Source organism: Salvelinus fontinalis, chromosome 13 (genome assembly GCF_029448725.1).
Source record: "Salvelinus fontinalis isolate EN_2023a chromosome 13, ASM2944872v1, whole genome shotgun sequence".
Taxonomy (NCBI): domain Eukaryota; kingdom Metazoa; phylum Chordata; class Actinopteri; order Salmoniformes; family Salmonidae; genus Salvelinus; species Salvelinus fontinalis.
In genome coordinates, this window is record NC_074677.1 from 18,819,147 (window position 1) to 18,840,847 (window position 21,701).

Consider the following 21,701-nt stretch of genomic DNA (forward strand, 5'->3'; position numbering starts at 1 on the left):
GAAGGGTTGCCAGATGAAAGCCTCTGCTGTCACTAAAACAAACTTTAGCACCTGGAATTTGCTAATGTCATTGGAACTTTGATTGGAACCAGGCTATGGTATGTTTTTTGCAACAAACACCAGAGGTGGGTTTGGTGTAAAATGAGCCATGGTCATGCAGAAAATAACCTAATCCCCACTGAAGTATGGTGGTGGATCTGTGATGTGGGGCTGTTTTACTTCCAATGGCCATGGGAACCTTGGGAGTCCATGATATGTATCCTGACAAGTACCAGGAGATTTTAGGCCAAAATCTGTCTGCCTCTGCCAGGCGGCTAAAACTGGGTCGTCGTTAGATCTTCCAGCAGGACAATTATCCAAAGCATACCTTCAAATCCACACGAAGATGCTTCACTGACCATAGAATCAAGCTTTTGCAATGGACGTCCCAGTCCCCTGACCTAAACCCCATTAAAAACCTGTGGGATGAGCTGAAGAGGAGTCCACAAGCGAGGACCAAGGACTCTGAAGGATCTGGACAGATTCTATATGGAGGAATGGTCTCAAATCCCTTCCTGTGTTCTCCCACTTCAAACATTCTAAGAGATGACTCAGAGCTGTTATCTTGGAAAAGGGAAGGTGTGTTCTCCCACCTCATCAAACATTCTAGGAGACGACGCAGAGCGGTTATCTTGGCAAAGGGGTGTTCTCCCACTTCAAACATTCTAGGAGACGACTCAGAGCTGTCATCTTGGCAAAGGGAGGGTGCAAAGTACCACATGCAGGGGTGCCAATAAAAGACAAATTATTTTATTCAAAAACATGGATTACGATTTTTCTGTAAACAATCTTAACTTAAAAGGTTTGATTCACACAGTATGATAGAGTAAGATCAAGCTGATAAACTGAAATTGTTCAGACTTTTTAAAATAATTTACCTAGGATGCCAATAATTCATGAGGGCACTGTACATGCAAATATATTAATGAAGAGTAACGCATTCTAACCTAATGGTAAGAGATTTCAGCTGCTGTGAAAGCTCCCCACTTATACTGAGTCTAAAGTCTATCATGTTCTCCATGCATGATGAAAGTATGAGAGACAAGCTTCCTAGATGCCATGTTCCTTGCTGCTGCTGTTTGGTGATTGACTTGTGATTAACAGCATAACATGCCACCAATGTGGAAAATATTACACACTGCCTTTTAAGAGGAGTGTTCAAAGCCTTGGAATCAAGTCACTAACTGTTGGCCATGTTGCTAAACCACATCACTGTGCTATTAACAGACTTAATTAAAACCGACCAATTTCCCTCTTCCCGTCTCTGCCTCCTCGTGCATCTCTCTCCCTCTGTCTTACTCCCTCCCGCTCTCTGCAACCATTGTGGTTGTTGAACGCGTTAATACGGCATGAAGACATATTTAATGGGGTATGAAGGGCTCCCCCGCCTTATGTTACAGATTATAGTAAACCACTGAATCTCAGCCATACATCTGTATGGTAAACTTGACATTTGTTTTTAAACAACCCTCAAGCTTCTCATGTTTTATCAAGTGACCCAAAATGTCCTCAAACATTTTGTGGGAGGAAAATCAAACATTCAACATACAATAAATGATTACTTTAATGTTGTGTAGGTTTTTGATCCCACCGTTTAGAACATTATTCAAAAAGGCAGTTGTGTTAAAAGTCTAGCACTAAAGTGTGCTTGTGACAAATTAAAAACCATTGAGTACTTGTTCTCACAACCCATAAACACATTGTAAGAGACAATGTTATGAAACCATGAAACCCGTTTTGTGGCACCGGGATTTCAAACAAATACAAGGTCTCTAGGAAGTGGATGTCTCTGGATCAGTCAACTTCTGTGCATCCCAAATGGCACCAAAGCAGTGCACTATGTAGGGCATAGTGTAAAATTTGGGGGACAAGCCTAGACTCCAAGCTGGAGGTCAGAGTACATGCTGTTGGGTAAAGTGCCTTGTCAGGGACAGGATTATACCGCTCCACAAATTGGAACCCCTTGCTATTTTTATGCTGTGTCCACAGGCAAGTTAAACTACTATTCTCAATGTCACAATACATCATGCCTGTAAAAAAAATAATAGCTGAATCATGAGTATGATTTGACTTATTTCTTACTTTATTATATCTTAAAAAACAAATAGAAGAAACCAGAGTGAAATGTGTCTGCAAAACAATAAATTAAACACGAAGGGATTCTGTGACTACACACGGTAAGCATTTAAAAAGGACACAGACGTGTGAAGGCAGAGTGACTAGTTATGTTTGTTAAACAGACATGAAACAAATATGTACAATTAGAACTTAAAACACCAAAATCATTTCACATAATTTACAAACTACTGTCCTAGTTGGCATTCCAGTAGCTAAACGTTAGGGTCATGGTGGATATTGAATAACAAGCTCTATGAGATCGAGTTAAAATACAATTAAAACTTGTTTTTTTAAAGAATCAAATATTTTACAAATAGCACTTTCATCCAACTACTGTTTGCCGTCCCTCAGGCTGCATGATTCTGTACAGGTCCACAAATGGAAGTGGTCATCCTAATTCATCCAACAATTTCAGGGGAAGAGACTTTGTTGCAAGCATGAATATTTCTGTCATTTCCAAAAGCACATAAATGCCCTCCCTGGACATGTAGAAATCTGATTAATTCATTGGACTTGGCTGTGATATATATCAAACAAGAAAACAATATACACTTTCAAATCCCGTCTCTCAGCCAACAAGCACGGTCTGTTTCTACAAAATGTGACAAAGAACCTAAAATGATTGTTTATTCCTGCATGTTCCTAGATTCGCAGGCTAGATCCTAGAGTCATTGTTTTCATGTCCTTGGGTCTCTACTCCCCACAGCTTTTTAAAAGCTGCAACAGTGGAGATACAAAATGCTTTCTCTTGTGGCACTGGAATGTACTAAAGCTGGGGTTCTTTAACTGTAGCAACCGTGTGAGAAGCAGTAAAAGCTAAATTCCATTCTCAGTCAGGTGCTTGACCCGAATTCCATTAACTGCATTTTAGTCAGCAGGGTTGAAAATAGAAAACCACCCCCAGATGTGAGATGTCATTCTGTTGAATATTGCTTATGTTTCAACAAGATCTAAAAGTCCTATTGACAAAGAAAAGCCCTCCGTTTTGTTGTACTCAGCAGGAGTAAAAATGTAAGATCTGTCAGAAAAATGAATAGCATGCTGTACATTATGTGTGAAAGAGCTAGAGAGACTAGACACCACTCTCCCACTCTAAACTGACATGATCTTTTCCGGCGACAGCTTGGACATGTAGTGCATTGGATTGGAAAAACTTGCTACCTGCTGGGAGCTGTGGATAAGACTGGGGGGGGGGGGGGGTTGTGTTTAAAGTCTGACCAGCTCAGACCAGTTCAACCTTGGAGTTGGGGTAGACTGCAACCACGTCATATCCCTCAGGAGGCTGGACACGGGCCATGGCGTGGGTCTCACAGTACAGGTTCTCCTCGATGAAGAAGTAGCCCCTCTGCTTGAGGTTCAGGCCGCAGTCGTCACACATGAAGCACTCTATGTGGTACAGTTTGTCTCTGGCCTTCACGATGGTGCCCCTATACAGACCATGTTATTAGTCAATCAATCAAATGCATTTTATAAAGCCCTTTTTACATCAGCAGTTGTCACAAAGTGCATATGTTAGTAAAATGTTAAAGATAATTGCTTCTCAATAATGTTATAAAATAAGAGCTATTTGAATATCATACATTTTCTTAAGTACATCGCTGTTTATTCAAGTTACAAGTATGCCATTCATGGACGTGAGTATTTGCATAACCAATAAGGACTAAATCAGCTTCAAAAACAGCCATAACTCTGGTTGAATCTGAATGTCCCCTGTATCCAGCCCTTTATCCTACCCACTACTGCTATAAAAGTAGGTTCATTCTTTAGTGCCCTGCCTAAAACCCAGTGTAAACGCTCTATACAACAGATCCATTGTGCTAAGCCTCCACAACAGTCTTGTTCAAATGACATCACTGTTTATCCATGGTGCTTGAGCAGTGTGGGGATTACTAGCATATCTGGGTTCCTGAGGAGAGGGTGTGGTGCAGAGGTTGAATTATTTAAAAAAGTGATATATGAACATCTTATAAGCTTGGACCTGTTGGAGCATGACTAAACGGTGTCACAAATGGCACCCTATCCCCTATGCAGTCTCTGGTCAAACGTAGCACACCGTAGGCCTAGAGGGAAAAAGGTGCAATTTGTGGACGCACACCTAGTCTACAGTATAGTTGTCATCTTTTCGGTTTTATAATGACTCACACTATGCCGTTGCCACAGCGCGTGCACTGGGGGAGTTTCTGTAGGCCAGGCATGGGGCCAGGAATGGGGCTGCCCAATTTAGGGACTGGGGATTGAACTGGGGACCTTAGGCTTCTCACTCCAGACCTGTCAGTGGGGGACACACCTGTGGACAAAGAAAAGACCTCGGTTAAGACCAGCAGAGTTCCAGGTACTGTACGAGGCTACGGGGTGAAGGTAACGAAGCTAATATTCCAGGTAATGTATGAGGTTACGGAGTGAAGGTAATGTATGAGGTTACGGGGTGAAGGTAATGTTCCAGTTAATGTATGATGTTACGGGGTGAAGGTAATGCATGAGGCTATGGGGTGAAGGTAATGTTCCAGTTAATGTATGAGGTTACGGGGTGAAGGTAATGTACGAGGTTACGGGGTGAAGGTAATGTTCCAGGTAATGTATGAGGTTACGGGGTGAAGGTAATGTTCCAGTTAATGTATGAGGTTACGGGGTGAAGGTAATGTATGAGGTTACGGGGTGAAGGTAATGCATGAGGTTACGGGGTGAAGGTAATGTTCCAGGTAATGTATGAGGTTACGGGGTGAAGGTAATGTATAAAGCTACGGAGTGAAGGTAATGCATGAGGCTACGGGGTGAAGGTAATGTTCCAGGTAATGTATGAGGTTACGGGGTGAAGGTAATGCATGAGGTTACGGGGTGAAGGTAATGTTCCAGTTAATGCATGAGGTTACGGGGTGAAGGTAATTAAGGTAATGTTCTAGTTAATGCATGAGGTTACGGGGTGAAGGTAATGTTCCAGGTAATGTATGAGGTTACGGGGTGAAGGTAATGCATGAGGTTACAGGGTGAAGGTAATGTTCCAGTTAATGTATGAGGTTACGGGGTGAAGGTAATGTATGAGATTACGGGGTGAAGGTAATGCATGAGGTTACGGGGTGAAGGTAATGCATGAGGTTACGGGGTGAAGGTAATGCATGAGGTTACGGGGTGAAGGTAATGTTCCAGGTAATGCATGAGGTTACGGGGTGAAGGTAATGTTCCAGTTAATGTATGAGGTTACGGGGTGAAGGTAATGCATGAGGTTACGGGGTGAAGGTAATGTTCCAGTTAATGCATGAGGTTACGGGGTGAAGGTAATTAAGGTAATGTTCTAGTTAATGTATGAGGTTACGGGGTGAAGGTAATTAAGGTAATGTTCTAGTTAATGCATGAGGTTACGGGGTGAAGGTAATGTTCCAGGTAATGTATGAGGTTACGGGGTGAAGGTAATGCATGAGGTTACGGGGTGAAGGTAATGTTCCAGTTAATGTATGAGGTTACGGGGTGAAGGTAATGTATGAGATTACGGGGTGAAGGTAATGCATGAGGTTACGGGGTGAAGGTAATGTTCCAGGTAATGTATGATGTTACGGGGTGAAGGTAATGCATGAGGTTACGGGGTGAAGGTAATGTTCCAGGTAATGTATGAGGTTACGGGGTGAAGGTAATGCATGAGGTTACGGGGTGAAGGTAATGTTCCAGTTAATGTATGAGGTTACGGGGTGAAGGTAATTAAGGTAATGTTCTAGTTAATGTATGAGGTTACGGGGTGAAGGTAATTAAGGTAATGTTCTAGTTAATGTATGAGGTTACGGGGTGAAGGTAATGCATGAGGTTACGGGGTGAAGGTAATGTTCCAGTTAATGCATGAGGTTACGGGGTGAAGGTAATTAAGGTAATGTTCTAGTTAATGTATGAGGTTACGGGGTGAAGGTAATTAAGGTAATGTTCTAGTTAATGCATGAGGTTACGGGGTGAAGGTAATGTTCCAGGTAATGTATGAGGTTACGGGGTGAAGGTAATGCATGAGGTTACGGGGTGAAGGTAATGTTCCAGTTAATGTATGAGGTTACGGGGTGAAGGTAATGTATGAGATTACGGGGTGAAGGTAATGCATGAGGTTACGGGGTGAAGGTAATGTTCCAGGTAATGTATGATGTTACGGGGTGAAGGTAATGCATGAGGTTACGGGGTGAAGGTAATGTTCCAGGTAATGTATGAGGTTACGGGGTGAAGGTAATGCATGAGGTTACGGGGTGAAGGTAATGTTCCAGTTAATGTATGAGGTTACGGGGTGAAGGTAATTAAGGTAATGTTCTAGTTAATGTATGAGGTTACGGGGTGAAGGTAATTAAGGTAATGTTCTAGTTAATGTATGAGGTTACAGGGTGAAGGTAATGCATGAGGCTATAGGGTGAAGGTAATGTTCCAGGTCATGTATAAGGCTACATGGTGAAGTTTCACCTAGGACCAGATCTAGGATCAGCTTCCCCTCCCTGATCCTAACCTTGACTATTAGATGGGGAAAATGACAAATTTACAAATGATCAGTCTAGGGGCAACTTCACCCTACACCAGTATGAGCTCAGAAAGCAGTGATTAGCTCTGAGTGAAAAGATGGCGAAGAATTAAGGGTGTTCACACTTGGCTCAGGGAGACACCAAGGTCAGCTCCCATCGACCACAGAGACATCACTCCTCAACTATCACTTCCCTCCGTTTGTGTGTTACCCTCAGGGGGCATGGCAGGGGTACAGGCAGAGGGCCAGAGCGGCACTCACACTGCTAGCCTCTACTTCTTTCTTCCCCCATCTCTTAATTTGCTCTCTATACCTCTCTCCACCCATCTCTACCTGTGCCCCCCCCCCCCCCCTTCCACATACCAGGGATGCCAGAACCTGACACACAGCAGGAACACATCAATTAGGAGATTAAATATGCAGTTGCCTGGCAGAGCAAACATTCCACATTAAGCACCAGAGTGCTACAATCACACTCTCCCTGAACAACGGAGTGATGAGGTGCCAACATGCGCCATTAACACAGCATGGCCTACCCACCATACTGGTGAAGTACCTGGTACTTGACAAAGAAGTTTCTTCACTCCACTAATGCTCTGTGACTATTTGAGGTTTGAGTAATAACAGGATCTATTTTTGCTGTAATAATTGGTCTATTACGCATCTAGTCATCATTGCACTCAAATTCTAGTCAGAAGTTCTCATGGGATGCTCACAAGTGAGAGGGAGGTTTAAATCAGAGGACTTGTACAGAACCACTAAGCAGCGCTAGCGTCATTTGACAGATACACTTCATATCTCAGACAACAGTCTTATCGAGCAGACATGGAGAGCTGCCCCCGTGACACTCCCATTCATAAACTCCATAGGAGATGATGTAACAAACAGATGGTAGGATCTTCATTTGATCCCTCTGTTACTGAGAATATTCCTGCACCACAGGAAATTCAGATGAGTGTTGTGATTTACATAAATTCACTGAAAACCCACACTAACAGTGTTATATTAACAGTATGGCACTTTACATAGGTTATTAGCTGGCCAAAAGTAGGCTAACCACTGATCAAGCAACATTATGGACTAAACGTTTAAATCCTGTTGCAGCAGGATTATTTTGCTGTGACAATATAGGTCAAATTAAGATACTTTATCTGTAGGAATGACATCTACTAAGAAGTCTTTATGAATAAAGTTCATAGCCTGTGATCCCCCCAACTTGTAGATCTGGTGCCTGGAGTTCCCACCTAGTTAATAGAGCAGCTTTTTATAAACCAGATGGTGGCTAATGGGAGTACCATTCCTAGATAAACAAACTATTTAAAACATTATGTAACAGTCTATATTTCTTATTTTTAACAACCTCAAAAGGATTACACTCCTACACAGGGGGTTGGCAGAGACTTCAGAGTTGACTTGCTTATTTTTCAGCTACAGGCGGTACATTGTGTCACATCTGCATCCTCAAAAGTAAAGTAAATATATGATCGCTTCCCTTCTATGTCCATCTGCCTATTATATGTCACTATAAAGTGGTGGATTTTTCAGTGATTGGTATAGCCAGGAAGTTCACTCTAATAATAAACAGAATCTTCCATGCCATCGTCTCCACCCACCACCCTGTCTGACACCACAGATGTGAGATCAGAGCCTGTTGGGCTCAAGCATAACAGACCAACTCGTTTGCTCTCCCTTGAAATCCCAGGGATCCCGACATTTTCAAAACCGGAACGTTTTATTTTAAAAAGGATGAGGATGACAATATCACACGCAGTCAAACGCTCCTCTCTCTCAACATCAGCGCTGAGCTGGAAAAGAGTATAAAATCCTTCAGAACAAAGCAAGGATTTCCAGACTGAGAGCAACAAACAGAGCTTCAAGGTGTGTCAGCATCTTACCAGAAGCTTAACCCAGTGTCAATGACGCCTTTGTGGTTGTGATTTTTTTTTTTTAAACCCTGCTGCAGGTGAATTGTCCTGGTGCCATTTAATCGAATTCTGTTGAAACCATTGACTTCTCTCTTCCCTAATCTCCTGTAACACCTGCAAGTGATTAGCGATAAATTCAAAGAACAAGGCCTGCAGTTCATCCAAAACCTTCAGGGAGCTCCGATATCCCTAGGAACCTGGCATGCGGTCTTATCTGGTCTGTTTGGGTTCTCCTTGAGGAGCTAGGGCCTGGCCATGATGGAAGACTCTGATCCTAAAACATCACTCCTAAAGACTTCAGAGAGCCTAGGCCTACTTATTGGAATGTGAACAGTTGAAAAGACACACCAGGAAGGTCATATTTCTCAGGTTGTTTTGCAATAAACTTTACACAGTCCTGTGTCTGGAAATAAATCACACGCTACACTTCCAACGGAAACTATTTAGCTCAAAAATACAAACATATCGAAATGTACATAAACAATCATGAGTATACAGAATATGAACACATACAGTACCAGTCAAAAGTCTGGATACACCCACTCATTCAAAGGTTTTTCTTTATTTTTACTATTTTCTACATTGTAGAATAGTGAAGACATCAAAACTATGAAATAACACATATGGAATCATGTAGTAACCACAAAAGTGTTAAACAAAATCATAATTGTATATTTGAGTAGCCAACCTTTACCTTGATGATAGCTTTGCACACTTGGTATTCACTCAACCAGTATCATGAGGTAGTCACCTGGAATGCATTTCAATTAACAGGTGTGCCTTGTTAAAAGTTAAATAGTGGAATTTCTTTCCTTCTTAATGCATTTGAGCCAATCAGTTGTGACAAGGTTGGGGTGGTATACAGAAGATAGTCCTATTTGGCAAAATACCAAGTCCATATTATGGCAAGAACAACTCAAATAAGCAATGAGAAATGACAGCCCACTTTAAGACATGAATGTCAGTCAATGCAGAAAATGTCGGAACTTTGAAAGTTTCTTCAAGTGCAGTCTCAAAAAAACACCAAGCGCTATGATGAAACTGGCTCTCATGAGGACCGCCACAGGAAAGGAAGACCCAGAGACACCTCTGCTTCGGAGGATAAGTTCATTAGAGTTAACTGCACCTCAGATTGTAGCCCAAATAAATGCCTCAGAGTTCAAGTAACAGACACATCAACATCAACTGTTCAGAGGAGACTGTGTGAATCAGGCCTTCATGGTCGAATTGCTGCAAAGAAACCACTACTAAAAAGACACCAAAAATAATTAGACATTTGCTTGGGCCAAGAAACACGAGCAATGGACATCAGACCAAAGGACAGATTTCCACCGGTCTAATCAGATATTTGGTTCCAAACGCTCTGTCTTTGAGACGCAGAGTAGGTGAACGGATGATCACCGCATGTGTGGTTCCCATAGTGAAGCATGGAGGAGGAGGTGTGATGGTGTGTGGGTGCTTTGCTGGTGACACTGATTTATTTAGAATTCAAGGCACACTTAACCAGCATGGCTACCACAGCATTCTGCAGTGATTCGCCATCCCATCGGGTGTGCGCTTAGTCCCACTATCATTTGTTTTTCAACAGAACAATGACCCAAAACACACCTCCAGGCTGTGTAAAGGCTATTTGACCAAGGAGAGTTATGGAGTGCTGCATCAGATGACCTGGTCTCCACAATCAACCAACCTCAACCCAATTGAGATGGTTTGGGATGAGTTGGACCGCAGAGTGAAGGAAAAGCAGCCAACAAATGCTCAGCATTTGTGGGAACTTCTTCAAGACTGTTGGAAAAGCATTCCAGGTGAAGCTGGTTGAGAGAATGTCAAGAGGGTGCAAAGCTGTCATCAAGGCAAAGGGTGGCTACTTTGAAAAATCTCACATTTATTTTGATTTGTTTGACACTTTGGTTACTACATGATTCCGTCACTATTATTCTACAATGTAGAAAATAACAGTCATATAGAGCCACAAATGAGGGTACCTCCATCCTCTGCCTCCAGTATGCCCTGTAGGTATTTGAAGGAGCCGGACTGTTTAGGTGCAGAGACTGGCTCCTCTGGGTCCTGCAGCATCTTGTACACGTCTGACTCTGTGGTGACTTCAAAACAAGGACCGTTCCCATTACGTCCCAGAGGAGAATGGGTCGGAGGCTCAGGGCTGAAAGAGATAACAAATTAAGTCATTTTTAGTCTGAATTCAGTGTGATCAACAATTTCTATGACTGAAATGTCTCCACCAAATGTTGCATTGTCTTTAGATTTAATTCATAAATGCTGTGACATGACTTATTTTTAGGGTAAAAAGAAAATGCAGTTTTACAAAGTAAAAATCCCAGAAGATACTGTAACATTAACAAGTTACACAACACTTCATACGTGGTCCTCACATTGACATGGTGAATATACCAGGATATCTTGAAACTACCGCAGAGGTTTTCCACTCCTCCATGCCTCACCTGTGTGGGGAGCTCAGGCTCAAGCTGCCCATTTGTTTTGGCAAGACCCTGTCTCTGTCTCCATTGCTGCCATTGTTGTGTGCGTACAGGCCGGCTGGGTTGTTGTACTGCATGTTGTTGAGCTGCTTGGAGGTGCCGTTGTTGAGGTGCGGCGGCTCGGAGATGTAGGAGGGTTTTCTGTATCCACTGCCATTGTGACCGCTGCTGTAGCCACTGATGTATCCACCTGTGATTGGTCCAGTGCTGATTGGTCGGAAATTCTGGAGAAGGAAAGAGCAGAGGAGCCATTAAGAAAAGTATGATTGTTTCCAATGCACTTCTATATCCGTCATAGTCTGCTTGTTCGTTACCTAACATTATTTACGGGAACATGAATTACATCATCTCCAAGGAATGAAGGTGACTGTTGGCACAGAGGACCTGCACAAACTACACAATGACGTAACCAAATACTTCAAAGTTCACTTCTGCAGACAGACTTCTACAAACTACACTGATACTCTACAGTGTAGTGGGTGCTACATGTGTGTTCATCTCTCCAAGCTACAGATTGCAATCTTTTGTTGATGTTATCACTTTTCAAACGGTTGATTTTAGTGGCATGACTGTCTATCAAACAAAAGACAGTGACTTAATGGCTGTTGTAGGGGGCAGACAATCACAAATCCTCTGTAAATATGTCAAATGAAGTGATTTGTTTAAATGGTTGTGCAAGACATAGTTGTCATCCCACACAGCCAGCCAGACCGTTGATTAACGCATGTTGAGTGGTGGGTGGTGGGTGAATTCACTGGTTGGCCCCAAGAAACAGAGGTTCAAACTCTCCAGGCAGGCAGCAGGATCCCCATCTGTCATCTCAGCAGATGTGGCCTGGTCCTTGTTCCCTGGCTGGCCCGGACCACCCATGCATGGGCCATTTCTAAATCGCCTCTCTGCTGAGCCCTGGACACCATACCCAACCACAAGCTGTGTTTCAAACCCTGGGCTTGGGCCATATAGCCAGCCCTCTCCCCAGCCCAGACAAGTAGCTCCTGGAGGGGGTGACAAGGAGAGGACTACCAGAGCAGCTCCTAGAGGGAGTGACAAGGAGAGGACTACCAGAGCAGCTCCTAGAGGGAGTGACAAGGAGAGGACTACCAGAGCAGCTCCTAGAGGGAGTGACAAGGAGAGGACTACCAGAGCAGCTCCTAGAGGGGGTGACAAGGAGAGGACTACCAGAGCAGCTCCTAGAGGGAGTGACAAAGAGAGGACCACCAGAACAGCTCCTAGAGGGAGTGACAAGGAGAGGACTACCAGAGCAGCTCCTAGAGGGAGTGACAAGGAGAGGACTACCAGAGCAGCTCCTAGAGGGAGTGACAAGGAGAGGGCCATCAGAGCAGTGGGTGAGTATAGCTGTATCTGAGCCAGCAGTCAAACACCCCCCCCCCCCCCAACTCAACCCCTCCCCCACCAACCCCTCCCTCCAACCCCTCCCATTCCAATGATAACCGTCAGTAATTGTACCAGGAAGCCTTTCATTTTCTAGTCTTGGCAACAAAGTACACGAGATGGGGAGGAAAAACAAGAGTGCATTGTATTACAAAGTGTTCCTGCAGTGACATGACAGTAAACTTGGCCTTTTACGACTTCTTTAATCTGTGTAAACATGAAGTGTGGATGGATTCCAGCGCCTCCCTCAGACAGTTACAATAGAAGCCACAGGGCCCTGAGCGAGCTCACCAAGAGGGAAAAGCGACAGGGCTGCTGAAATGCTTGGCAAACACTTTGGCTACACCAAACCCTCATGAGAGTGAGTGCAGATAACTTCAGTGATTTACTGTATTCAAGCATGGTAAATGAACAAACATGTTTGGATGTTGCCCGTTTAGTGGCAATTTTCACATTAACCGATGGAGCTAGGGAGACCGAGAGAGTAAAGTCTGCTTCAAATCCCTGGCACACGCGTTTATGTCTGCTGAATGCCGAGACCACTCTAGTTGGAAGACTTCACTTCTTTCTGCATAATATGCAGTTCTATGGCCTTGTGTCTGCAGCAAAAAGATATGAGTGGATGGCAGATTTATAAAAAGGCAGCACATCTGGTGCATAGCTTTTAAAAGTGCCAGGTTGGTAACATTTAGGACCTGTAAGTGCTTTTAAGTTGCTCTTAGGTATGGAAGTTACCATTACTTTCATTAAATAAATCACAGTAAGCAGACTGTCCCATTAAACTGATTTATCGTACCTATGCCGGTCTGTAATGGGGATTTTAAAAGGACACATAAAATAGTTAATGGAGATCGTGCCAACTGGTGACACTCCTTCCACAGAGTGTGTGCTTTGTTAAATCATATCTAAAATCACCAGATAAAATCACCTAGTAACCTTATCTTGTTATTTAAACCAACGCAATCAAAACTAAATGTTGCTATAGTACTACCAGGCACTCTTTCACTCTCTCAAAGTTCAGTTCCTACATGGGAAAAACTGAAATCCCCCTTTCTTCAAGCCTTGATTCCAGCCCAGAAACACTGGAGCGAGAAAGCAGCAAGTATTTATGAGAAGCAGTTCTGTCTGCTCAGAAATTCTGACAGTCATCAGATTTCACTGACCTGTTTTACAAAAGTGACTAAGCATGGCCCTTGGTTCTGGGTGACTGGCTACTGAGCCTGTATGACTAGGCGGGGGGGGGGGGGGGGGGGGGGTTATGCCTTTCAGACTGGGGACCGTTTAGACAGAACCACAGGACTCCTGGGAGAGAAAAAAACTGCCTGATTAAACGCTACATGTATTATAGTAATACGGGCTCAGAAAGAAGGGGGACGAGATATTTACTGCCGTTACCCAAGTCGACACACTGCAGAGTTTGGTCAGGGAGAGGTATAGAGCAGGAAGGGGAGGAAGAGGACCCTTATTCAAATCATATGCCTGCTTAACAGGGACAGTGTGTCCAGGGCTGGCTGGACGCAGGCAGCCTGCTAGACAAGCAACGGGCTAGCTAGCGCTCCGTTCTCTGCTCTCCATGACCCCATCCGCTCCCCAGCGCGCTGACAGGGGGAGAGGGACCTCTTGGTCAACCCAAATACAGATTGACATTTCTGGGGGTTACCAGCTGATTAGTTATTACTTCACCCATTACTGGAAACAAACAACTAAATATGTGGGGTCACAAGTTTACGATCTGAAGGCCTGGATGAGTGTGAACTCTCAATGGCACTGTGTTGATTGGATATTTTGGCAGAGGAAAACTGTCATAATTGAACATGTTTGAAAGAGAGAGTATGTGTGGAACAGCGCAATAAAGCCCTATAGAAAGAGCCTATAAGTACATCACAATTAGACGGAATTGTCAGATCTCAAATGCTCGGAGGGAGAATTCTCTCCCTCTTGCCAATGCGGCTTGAGAATGGACCCATCTTGATGCGAGTTCCATCGTTTCCGCATTCTAAAAGGTCCATACTTTCCAAGCCCAATGCAAAAGCCACAATTGTGATTCCAATGAGTCTGAGGGAATGTAATGCAGAGCAATACAGAGGCATGTGGTGGCCACCTGTAGACCTACTTCATCACACTGTAGACCACAGGCCTAAGTCTCCATTTATTCTAGCAATACTGTCAAAATGAGTCATACTTTCTGGTAATCTTACAAAACTCTAGTCTGTTGATGAGTAAGACGAGTTCATGGAAATACTCAATTTTCCTCCTGTTTCCCCACAAATAGCTTTCGTTTCAAAGTTGTTCAGGCTCAGATCCAAAAATGCAGTCATTCAATTTTGAGAATCTCCCATGTTCTCCTTGTTCAAGGAAACACCACCGTGTCACTTCCTGCTAGCTAGAATTCCCAGATGCTAGTTTGGAATTTCCAATGACATCAGCTGCTGGTAGGGAGTTCACGTGTGGTGTCTAATATGTCTGGAAAACAATCAGCATTGTTCGATGCCGGTAACCTCTTTCAAGGTATATTACACTAGCCTGGAGCAGGAAATAACCAGGGTCATTCATTTAGCCTAACTCAAGGGACCAACCAACCATTTCCCTCCCCCTGAAGCAAATGAGCCAAAATGGTACTCACTTTGCTGTTTCTAGTTCAACTTTAACTCCATTAAAAGGAGACCAGAGTCCTTCAGTAGAGAGTGGATACAAGGTTTCCAAACCTCCCTTTCCAGGAGATAGAGAGAGCAGCCTTCTCTGATTACAAACACAGAGGTACTGCTAGCATGCATGTCTGTTTATATACAGAGTTTGAGTTGATCGCTCCCCCTCGTTCAGGTCTGGTATTTCCTCACATTAATCAGGACAAGACGTTTGCTCATGTTGAGATGGTGAAATCCAAAGAGAGGTCCTAAACCCCAGTACCCCTTCTCAGGAAAACTGCCAGTCTCCTTGGATTGCCTCAAGGCTGGAATGGGGTGGTCCTTCACCGTGTTTATCACTAGGCAGATTCATATCTTATTGCTACCATGCTTGCAAAAATAGTATATCAACCATGTACCCCAAGACGATTTGAAATATTTAGAGTTAGGATCAGTGGCTTTGACTTAGTAATGGATGTCACACATATTAAATCAATAAATTTCAGTATTTCTGAAGACTAATCCCCAAGAAAAAAAGACTAATGTAAACTCAGGCTCAGTTACATAGAGAAAAACGTTGCTGTCCCATTCACCTCCAGTGATATCAATGAACAAATTTACCTGCTATGTATTGAAGCTCTCTTTCATAAATGTTTTTCCACCAGCCTGCCTAATGATGTGGAAGTCAATACATATAGTCGGCTGTATATAGTTTCACCCTTCAATTGATGACCGATGCATTTCATTTCAGGCCTTTGTGTGACCATTCAGCCCAGTTGACAGGGACTGCCCCACTGAAGCGACATGGGAAAACGACCAACATGACAACCAACGCCCACAATAAAAGAGGAATGGTCATTTCTCAGATGTCCCAGCCACAATACGCACATTGTCTGGTCGTTCTGCTTCACACTCTCTGGTCAGAGTCAGAAAACTCTGCAAAGTTCAACGGCAAGGGCGTGGCTTGCTTGATTACGCATTTGGCAGATAATTGTTTTGAAACAAATTGAGGCCCTATTTCAATACTTTCCAAACGACAGAGGAACTCTAAATCATGTGAAAAACAGTAGTTTATCAGTAGATAATCTGTATAATCTTATCCATGTAAACAAGTGCAGCTCATACCTGTGGGGACTCAGACTCCAACGTAGCCATGAATGGACTGGTCTTGCCATCTTCAATAACAGTTGGAGACCAGACTTTGTCTTCAGACCTGAAAAACAATACCCAGGAAAGAGAGCTACGTTAGTCATTGTTTATCTATAAAAACACCCAGAGGCTTTTAAAGAGATCATATCTGGTCCAATCAATGTGTTCACAGGTTATTTGCTCACAGCAGTCACTAAGAAGATGCTCTTAGAATGACATTTTTGGATATGATTAGCGTGGAATAAAAGGGATGAAATTCAAGACACGTACACCATAACACAGTTAAGTTAGCAAAAAAAGATGACTTGAACTTTCATATTAAATACCACCGCTGAATATAAGTGGCGTACGCCATGGGATGAGATTGTTCACTGAGCTCCAAAAAATAATTTCACAGTAGCAAGTGGCATGCGTTTTTGTTTGGCAGGCATAACACTGGTAGCTAAAGATGACCACATTCCAGTACACTAATGATAGTCATCTCTACAGCAGATCAGCAAAACTATGGCATGAACTCAGTACATCTTATTAGATTAGCTCAACATGTTAAGACAGTCATCCAGGTGGACAGAAACAATGGGATGGCAAGGGGTCAAATAAGGATAGTCTGCTCTCTGTGTCCGGTGACATTGAATGAAGGACAATGGGGTTTATTGTACAAAGTGATTTTTCCTATCATGGCTAGGCCCATTTATGTACTAAATACAGAATCTGTTCGTATACTGTATTGTACTTTTGTCCTGTTTTTAAAATGCAATAGGCTAATCTACATGCCCTGTGCTACAGGTCCCAGACAGAATTGCATCAGCAAGATTTAAAACTTCCCATAAAACCATATGGTAATAAAAAGGTGTAATCCAAATTGGCATGGCATTATACAGCATTTAACGGCACACTGTTGAGGGGGTAGTAAAAGACTTGAGGGAGTAGTGAGTAATGCTTTTTAGAATTCCTGAACAGTTTTCCAAACATGTCAGGGGTGCCGTTGCTTGACTATTTGCTGTTATGTGGGCAGCTTCCAAAAGGCCAATGCCATGTCATCACACCAGCCCCAGCGAGGGAGCAGAGGGAAGTGTGCGTATGTAGAGGAACAAAGACGATTTTCCCTCCACTCAGTAAGTCAGACAGCTATTCATACACACCTACGTACATAGACGCAGCCAGGCCTCTGGGGCAGGAGAAAACAATGATGCCTCAGTTCTCCACTGGTGTAAACTTCACAACTGGAGGATGAGGTCACTCTGGATTCAGCTGGCATGGCTGCAGCCACATGAGGCAATGCCTCAAAAATGAGCACAGAGGTGTTCGTATCAAGGCTGCTTTATGGGCGAGTGTTTGATGGATGAGCTGCAGACTGTGTGGGATGATCCCACTACTTATAACAAGACTTTATATCCCAGGATGTTTCCTTGGATACATATGAACGCTATATTGAGCAAGTCAATTGGCGGGAAAGTAATTGACATTTGCTTAAATACAAAAGAACCATAGAACATGGTAAGAAAGCCGTGAGGAGGACCAAAGACGTACGAGTGGAAACTGTGAGAGGCAGAGGCCAATGGAGAGGCAGACATTGTGATACACACCAATAGGACAGGCACAATGGAGCATATTGTTTCCCGTGATCTAGTTTAGCGTGTGCTCCAATATTGAGTCAGCGTTTGAGGGATTAGTGGAGAAACTGTCTGCAAGGGATCAGAGCTGTGCAGAGGTCCAACAGACAGCATTCTACGCTCTCCTCACTGGCTTCCAGGGTCAATAAACCAACAGGGAGACAATTAGAGACATGTACTGTATAGGGAAGATCTTCAGAGCCTGATTCCATGGCTGAACTAACTATATGGGGTCTGAGCCTTCCCCATCTCCCTTGCTCATAAATGAGTCTACAGTTGAAGTCGGAAGTTTACATACACTTAGGTTGGAGTCATGAAAACTCTTTTTTCAACCACTCCACAAATTTCTTGTTAACCAACTATAGTTTTGGGAAATCGGTTAGGACATCTACTTTGTGCATGACAAGTAATTTTTCCAACAATTGTTTACAGACAGATTATTTCACTGTATCACAATTCCAGTGGGTCAGAAGTTTACATTCACTAAGTTGACTGCGCCTTTAAACAGCTTGGAAAATTCCAGAAAATGTCATGGCTTTAGAAGCTTCTGATAAGCTAATTGACATCATTAGACTCAATTGGAGGTGTACCTGTGGATGTATTTCAAGGCTTACCTTCAAACTTACTTGACATCATGGGAAAATCAAAAGAAATCAGCCAAGACCTCAGAAAAACAATTGTAGACCTCCACAAGTCTGGTTCATCCTTGGGCGCAATTTCCAAACACCTGAAGATACCACGTTCATCTGTACAAACAATAGTATGCAAGTATAAACACCATGGGACCACGCAGCAGTCATACAAGCTCAGGAAGGAGATGCGTTCTGTCTCCTAGAGATGAACGTACATTGGTGCAAAAAGTGCAATCCCAGAACAACAGCAAAGGACCTTGTGAAGCTGGAGGAAACAGGTATAAAAAGTATCTATATCCACAGTAAAACAAGTCCTATATCAACATAACCTGAAAGGCCGCTCAGCAAGGAAGAAGCCACTGCTCCAAAACCGCCATAAAAAAAACAGACATGGGGACAAAGATCGTACTTTTTGGAGAAATGCCCTCTGGTCTGATGAAATAAAAATAGAACTGTTTGGCCATAATGACCATTGTTATGTTTGGAGGAAAAAGGGGAACGCTTGCAAGTCGAAGAACACCATCCCAAACATGAAGTACGGGGGTGGCAGCATCATGTTGTAGGGATGCTTTGCTGCAGGAAGGACTGTTGTGGCATCATGAGGCAGGAAACTTATGTGGATATATTGAAGCAACATCTCAAGACATCAGTCAGGAAGTTAAAGCTTGGTCGCAAATGGGTCTTCCAAATGGACAATGACCCCAAGCATATTTCCAAAGTTGTGGCAAAATGGCTTAAGGACAACCCAGTCAAGGTATTGAAGTGGCCATCACAAAGCCCTGACCTCAATCCTATTGACAATTTGTGGGCAGAACTGAAAAAGCATGTGTGAGCAAAGAGGCCGACAAACCTGACTCCATTACATCAGCTCGGTCATGAGGAATGGGCCAAAATTCCCTCAACTTATTGTGGACACCCAAAACATTTGACCCAAGTTAAACAATTTAAAGGCAATGCTACCAAATACAAATTGAGTGTATGTAAACTTCTGACCCTCTGAAGAAAATACTCTACAATTACTATTATATCACATTCTTATTATTTCACATTCTTAAAATAAAGTGGTGATCCTAACTGAATGTATTTGACCATTTCGAATCCCACCGTACCTTCTCTGCTATGCAATCTGGTTTCAGAGCTGGTCATGGGTGCACCACAGCCACGCAAGGTCCTAAACAATATCATAACCGCCATAGATAAGAGACAATACTGTGCAGCCATATTCATCGACCTGGCCAAGGCATTCGACTCTGTCAATCACCACATTCTTATTGGCAGACTCGACAGCCTTGGTTTCTTAAATGATTGCCTCGCCTGGTTTACCAACTACTTCTCTGATAGAGCTCAGTGTGTCAAATCGGAGGGCCTGTTGTCCGGACCTCTAGCAGTCTATATGGGGGTGCCACAGGGTTAAATTCTCAGGCCGACTCTCTTCTCTGTATACATCAATGATGTTGCTCTTGCTGCTGGTGATTCTCTGATCCACCTCTACGCAGACGACACCCTTCTGTATACATCTGGCCCTTCTTTGGACACTGTGTTAACCTCTTGACGCTAGGGTTCAGATTTTTGTTTTGTTTAAAAAAAAAATAACGTTCAAGGTAAATGGACTATTTCTCACGTCCAGATCGTAGAATATGCATTTAATTTACAGATTAGGATAGAAAACACTCCAAAGTTTCCAAAACTGTCCAAATATTGTCTGTGAGTATAACAAAACTGATTATGCAGGCGAAAACCTGAGAAATCTAACCCGGACGTGATTATTATTATTATTTTTTTTATATCTGTGTTTCCTGGCCAGTCTTTCTTCCATTTAAAGGGGTATCAACCAGATTCATTTTCCAATGGCTTCCTCAGGCTGTGACCAGGCTTTAGACATAGTTTCAGGCTTATATTTTGAAAAATGAGCGAGATTTTTCAAAACTAGTCAGGTGTCCTCTGATTAGTTCCTGTGCGCTAGAGGTTAGCGCTCCATTTTCTTTTTGAATAGGTTACGGTCCAGTTGAAATATTATCGATTATGTTTGTTAAAAACAACCTGAGGATTGATTATAAAAAACATTTGACATGTTTCTACAAACATTAGATACTTTTTGGAATTTTCGTCGAACGGAACGAGGCTTTGGTTTTCTGAACATAACGTGCAACCCAAATGGCGTTTTGTTATTAAAGTAATATTTATCGAACAAAAAGAACATTTATTGTGTAACTGGGAGTCTCGTGAGTGCAAACATCTGAAGTTGATCAAAGGTAAGCGATTCATTTTATTGCTTTTCTGACTTTTCTTTTGTGACAATGTTAATTTGGGGCTAACTGTTATAGCATTGATTGATACACTCACAAAAGCTTAGATTGCTTTCACTGCAAAGCATATTTTCAAAATCTGACACGATAGGTGGATTAACAACAAGCTAAACTGTGTTTTGGTATATTTCACTTGTGATTGCATGATTATAAATATTTTTAGTAATATTTTGCGCCCTGCAATTCAGCGGTTGTTTAGGAAAATGATCCCATAAAAGGGATCCGTAGCGCAGAGAAGTTAACTCCCTTATCTTACCTCATTTGCACTCACTGTATATAGACTTTTTGTTTTCCATGTGTAACTCTGTGTTGTTGTAGGTGTCAAATTGCTATGCTTTACCTTGGCCAGGTCTCAGTTGCAAATGATAACTTGTTCTCAACTAGCCTACCTGGTTAAATAAAGGTGAAATAAAAAAATGAATAAAGAGATTGTTTTTTGCCTTCCTGTGACTCCAGGTGCTGTAGGTGTCCTGGAGGGCAGGTAGTTTTCCCCCAGTGATGCATTGTGCAGACCACACCACCCTCTGGAGAGCCCTGCGATTGTGGGAGGTGCAGTTGCCATACCAGGCGGTGATACAGCTCGACATGATGCTCTCGATTGTGCACCTGTAAAAAAGTTAGTGAGGGTTTGGTGGCAAGCTACATTTTTCAGCCTCCTGAGGTTGAAGAGGCGATGTTGCGCCTTCTTCACCACACTGTCTGTGTGCGTGGACTATCAGTTTGTCAGTGATATGTACACCGAGGAATTTATTATTATTATTTTTTAATTCCACCTTCCCTGCTGCCCAGTTGATGTGGATAGGGGGGTGCTCCCTTTGCTGTTTCCTAAAGTCCACGATCACTTTTGTTTTGCTGACATTGAGGTTATTTTTCATGACAACACACTCTGGGAGCCCTCACCTTCTCCCTGCATACTGTCTCGTCGTTGTTG

The 21,701-nt window shown here is 43.0% G+C and overlaps 1 protein-coding gene across 1 annotated transcript in view; it reads right to left on the minus strand.

The window, feature by feature from the left end:
• Positions 1 to 2,099: 2,099 nt before the first annotated feature.
• The window catches only part of LOC129868205 (PDZ and LIM domain protein 4-like), a 37,752-nt gene continuing 18,150 nt past the window's right edge, over positions 2,100 to 21,701 (minus strand). The window contains exons 3-7 of the mRNA XM_055941965.1: positions 16,196 to 16,283; positions 11,019 to 11,278; positions 10,545 to 10,720; positions 4,300 to 4,444; positions 2,100 to 3,584 (exon numbers count right to left, since the gene is read on the minus strand). Coding sequence (XP_055797940.1) covers positions 3,380 to 3,584; positions 4,300 to 4,444; positions 10,545 to 10,720; positions 11,019 to 11,278; positions 16,196 to 16,283 — 874 coding nt within the window. The 3' untranslated portion in view covers positions 2,100 to 3,379. The remainder of the gene's footprint in view (positions 3,585 to 4,299; positions 4,445 to 10,544; positions 10,721 to 11,018; positions 11,279 to 16,195; positions 16,284 to 21,701) is intronic.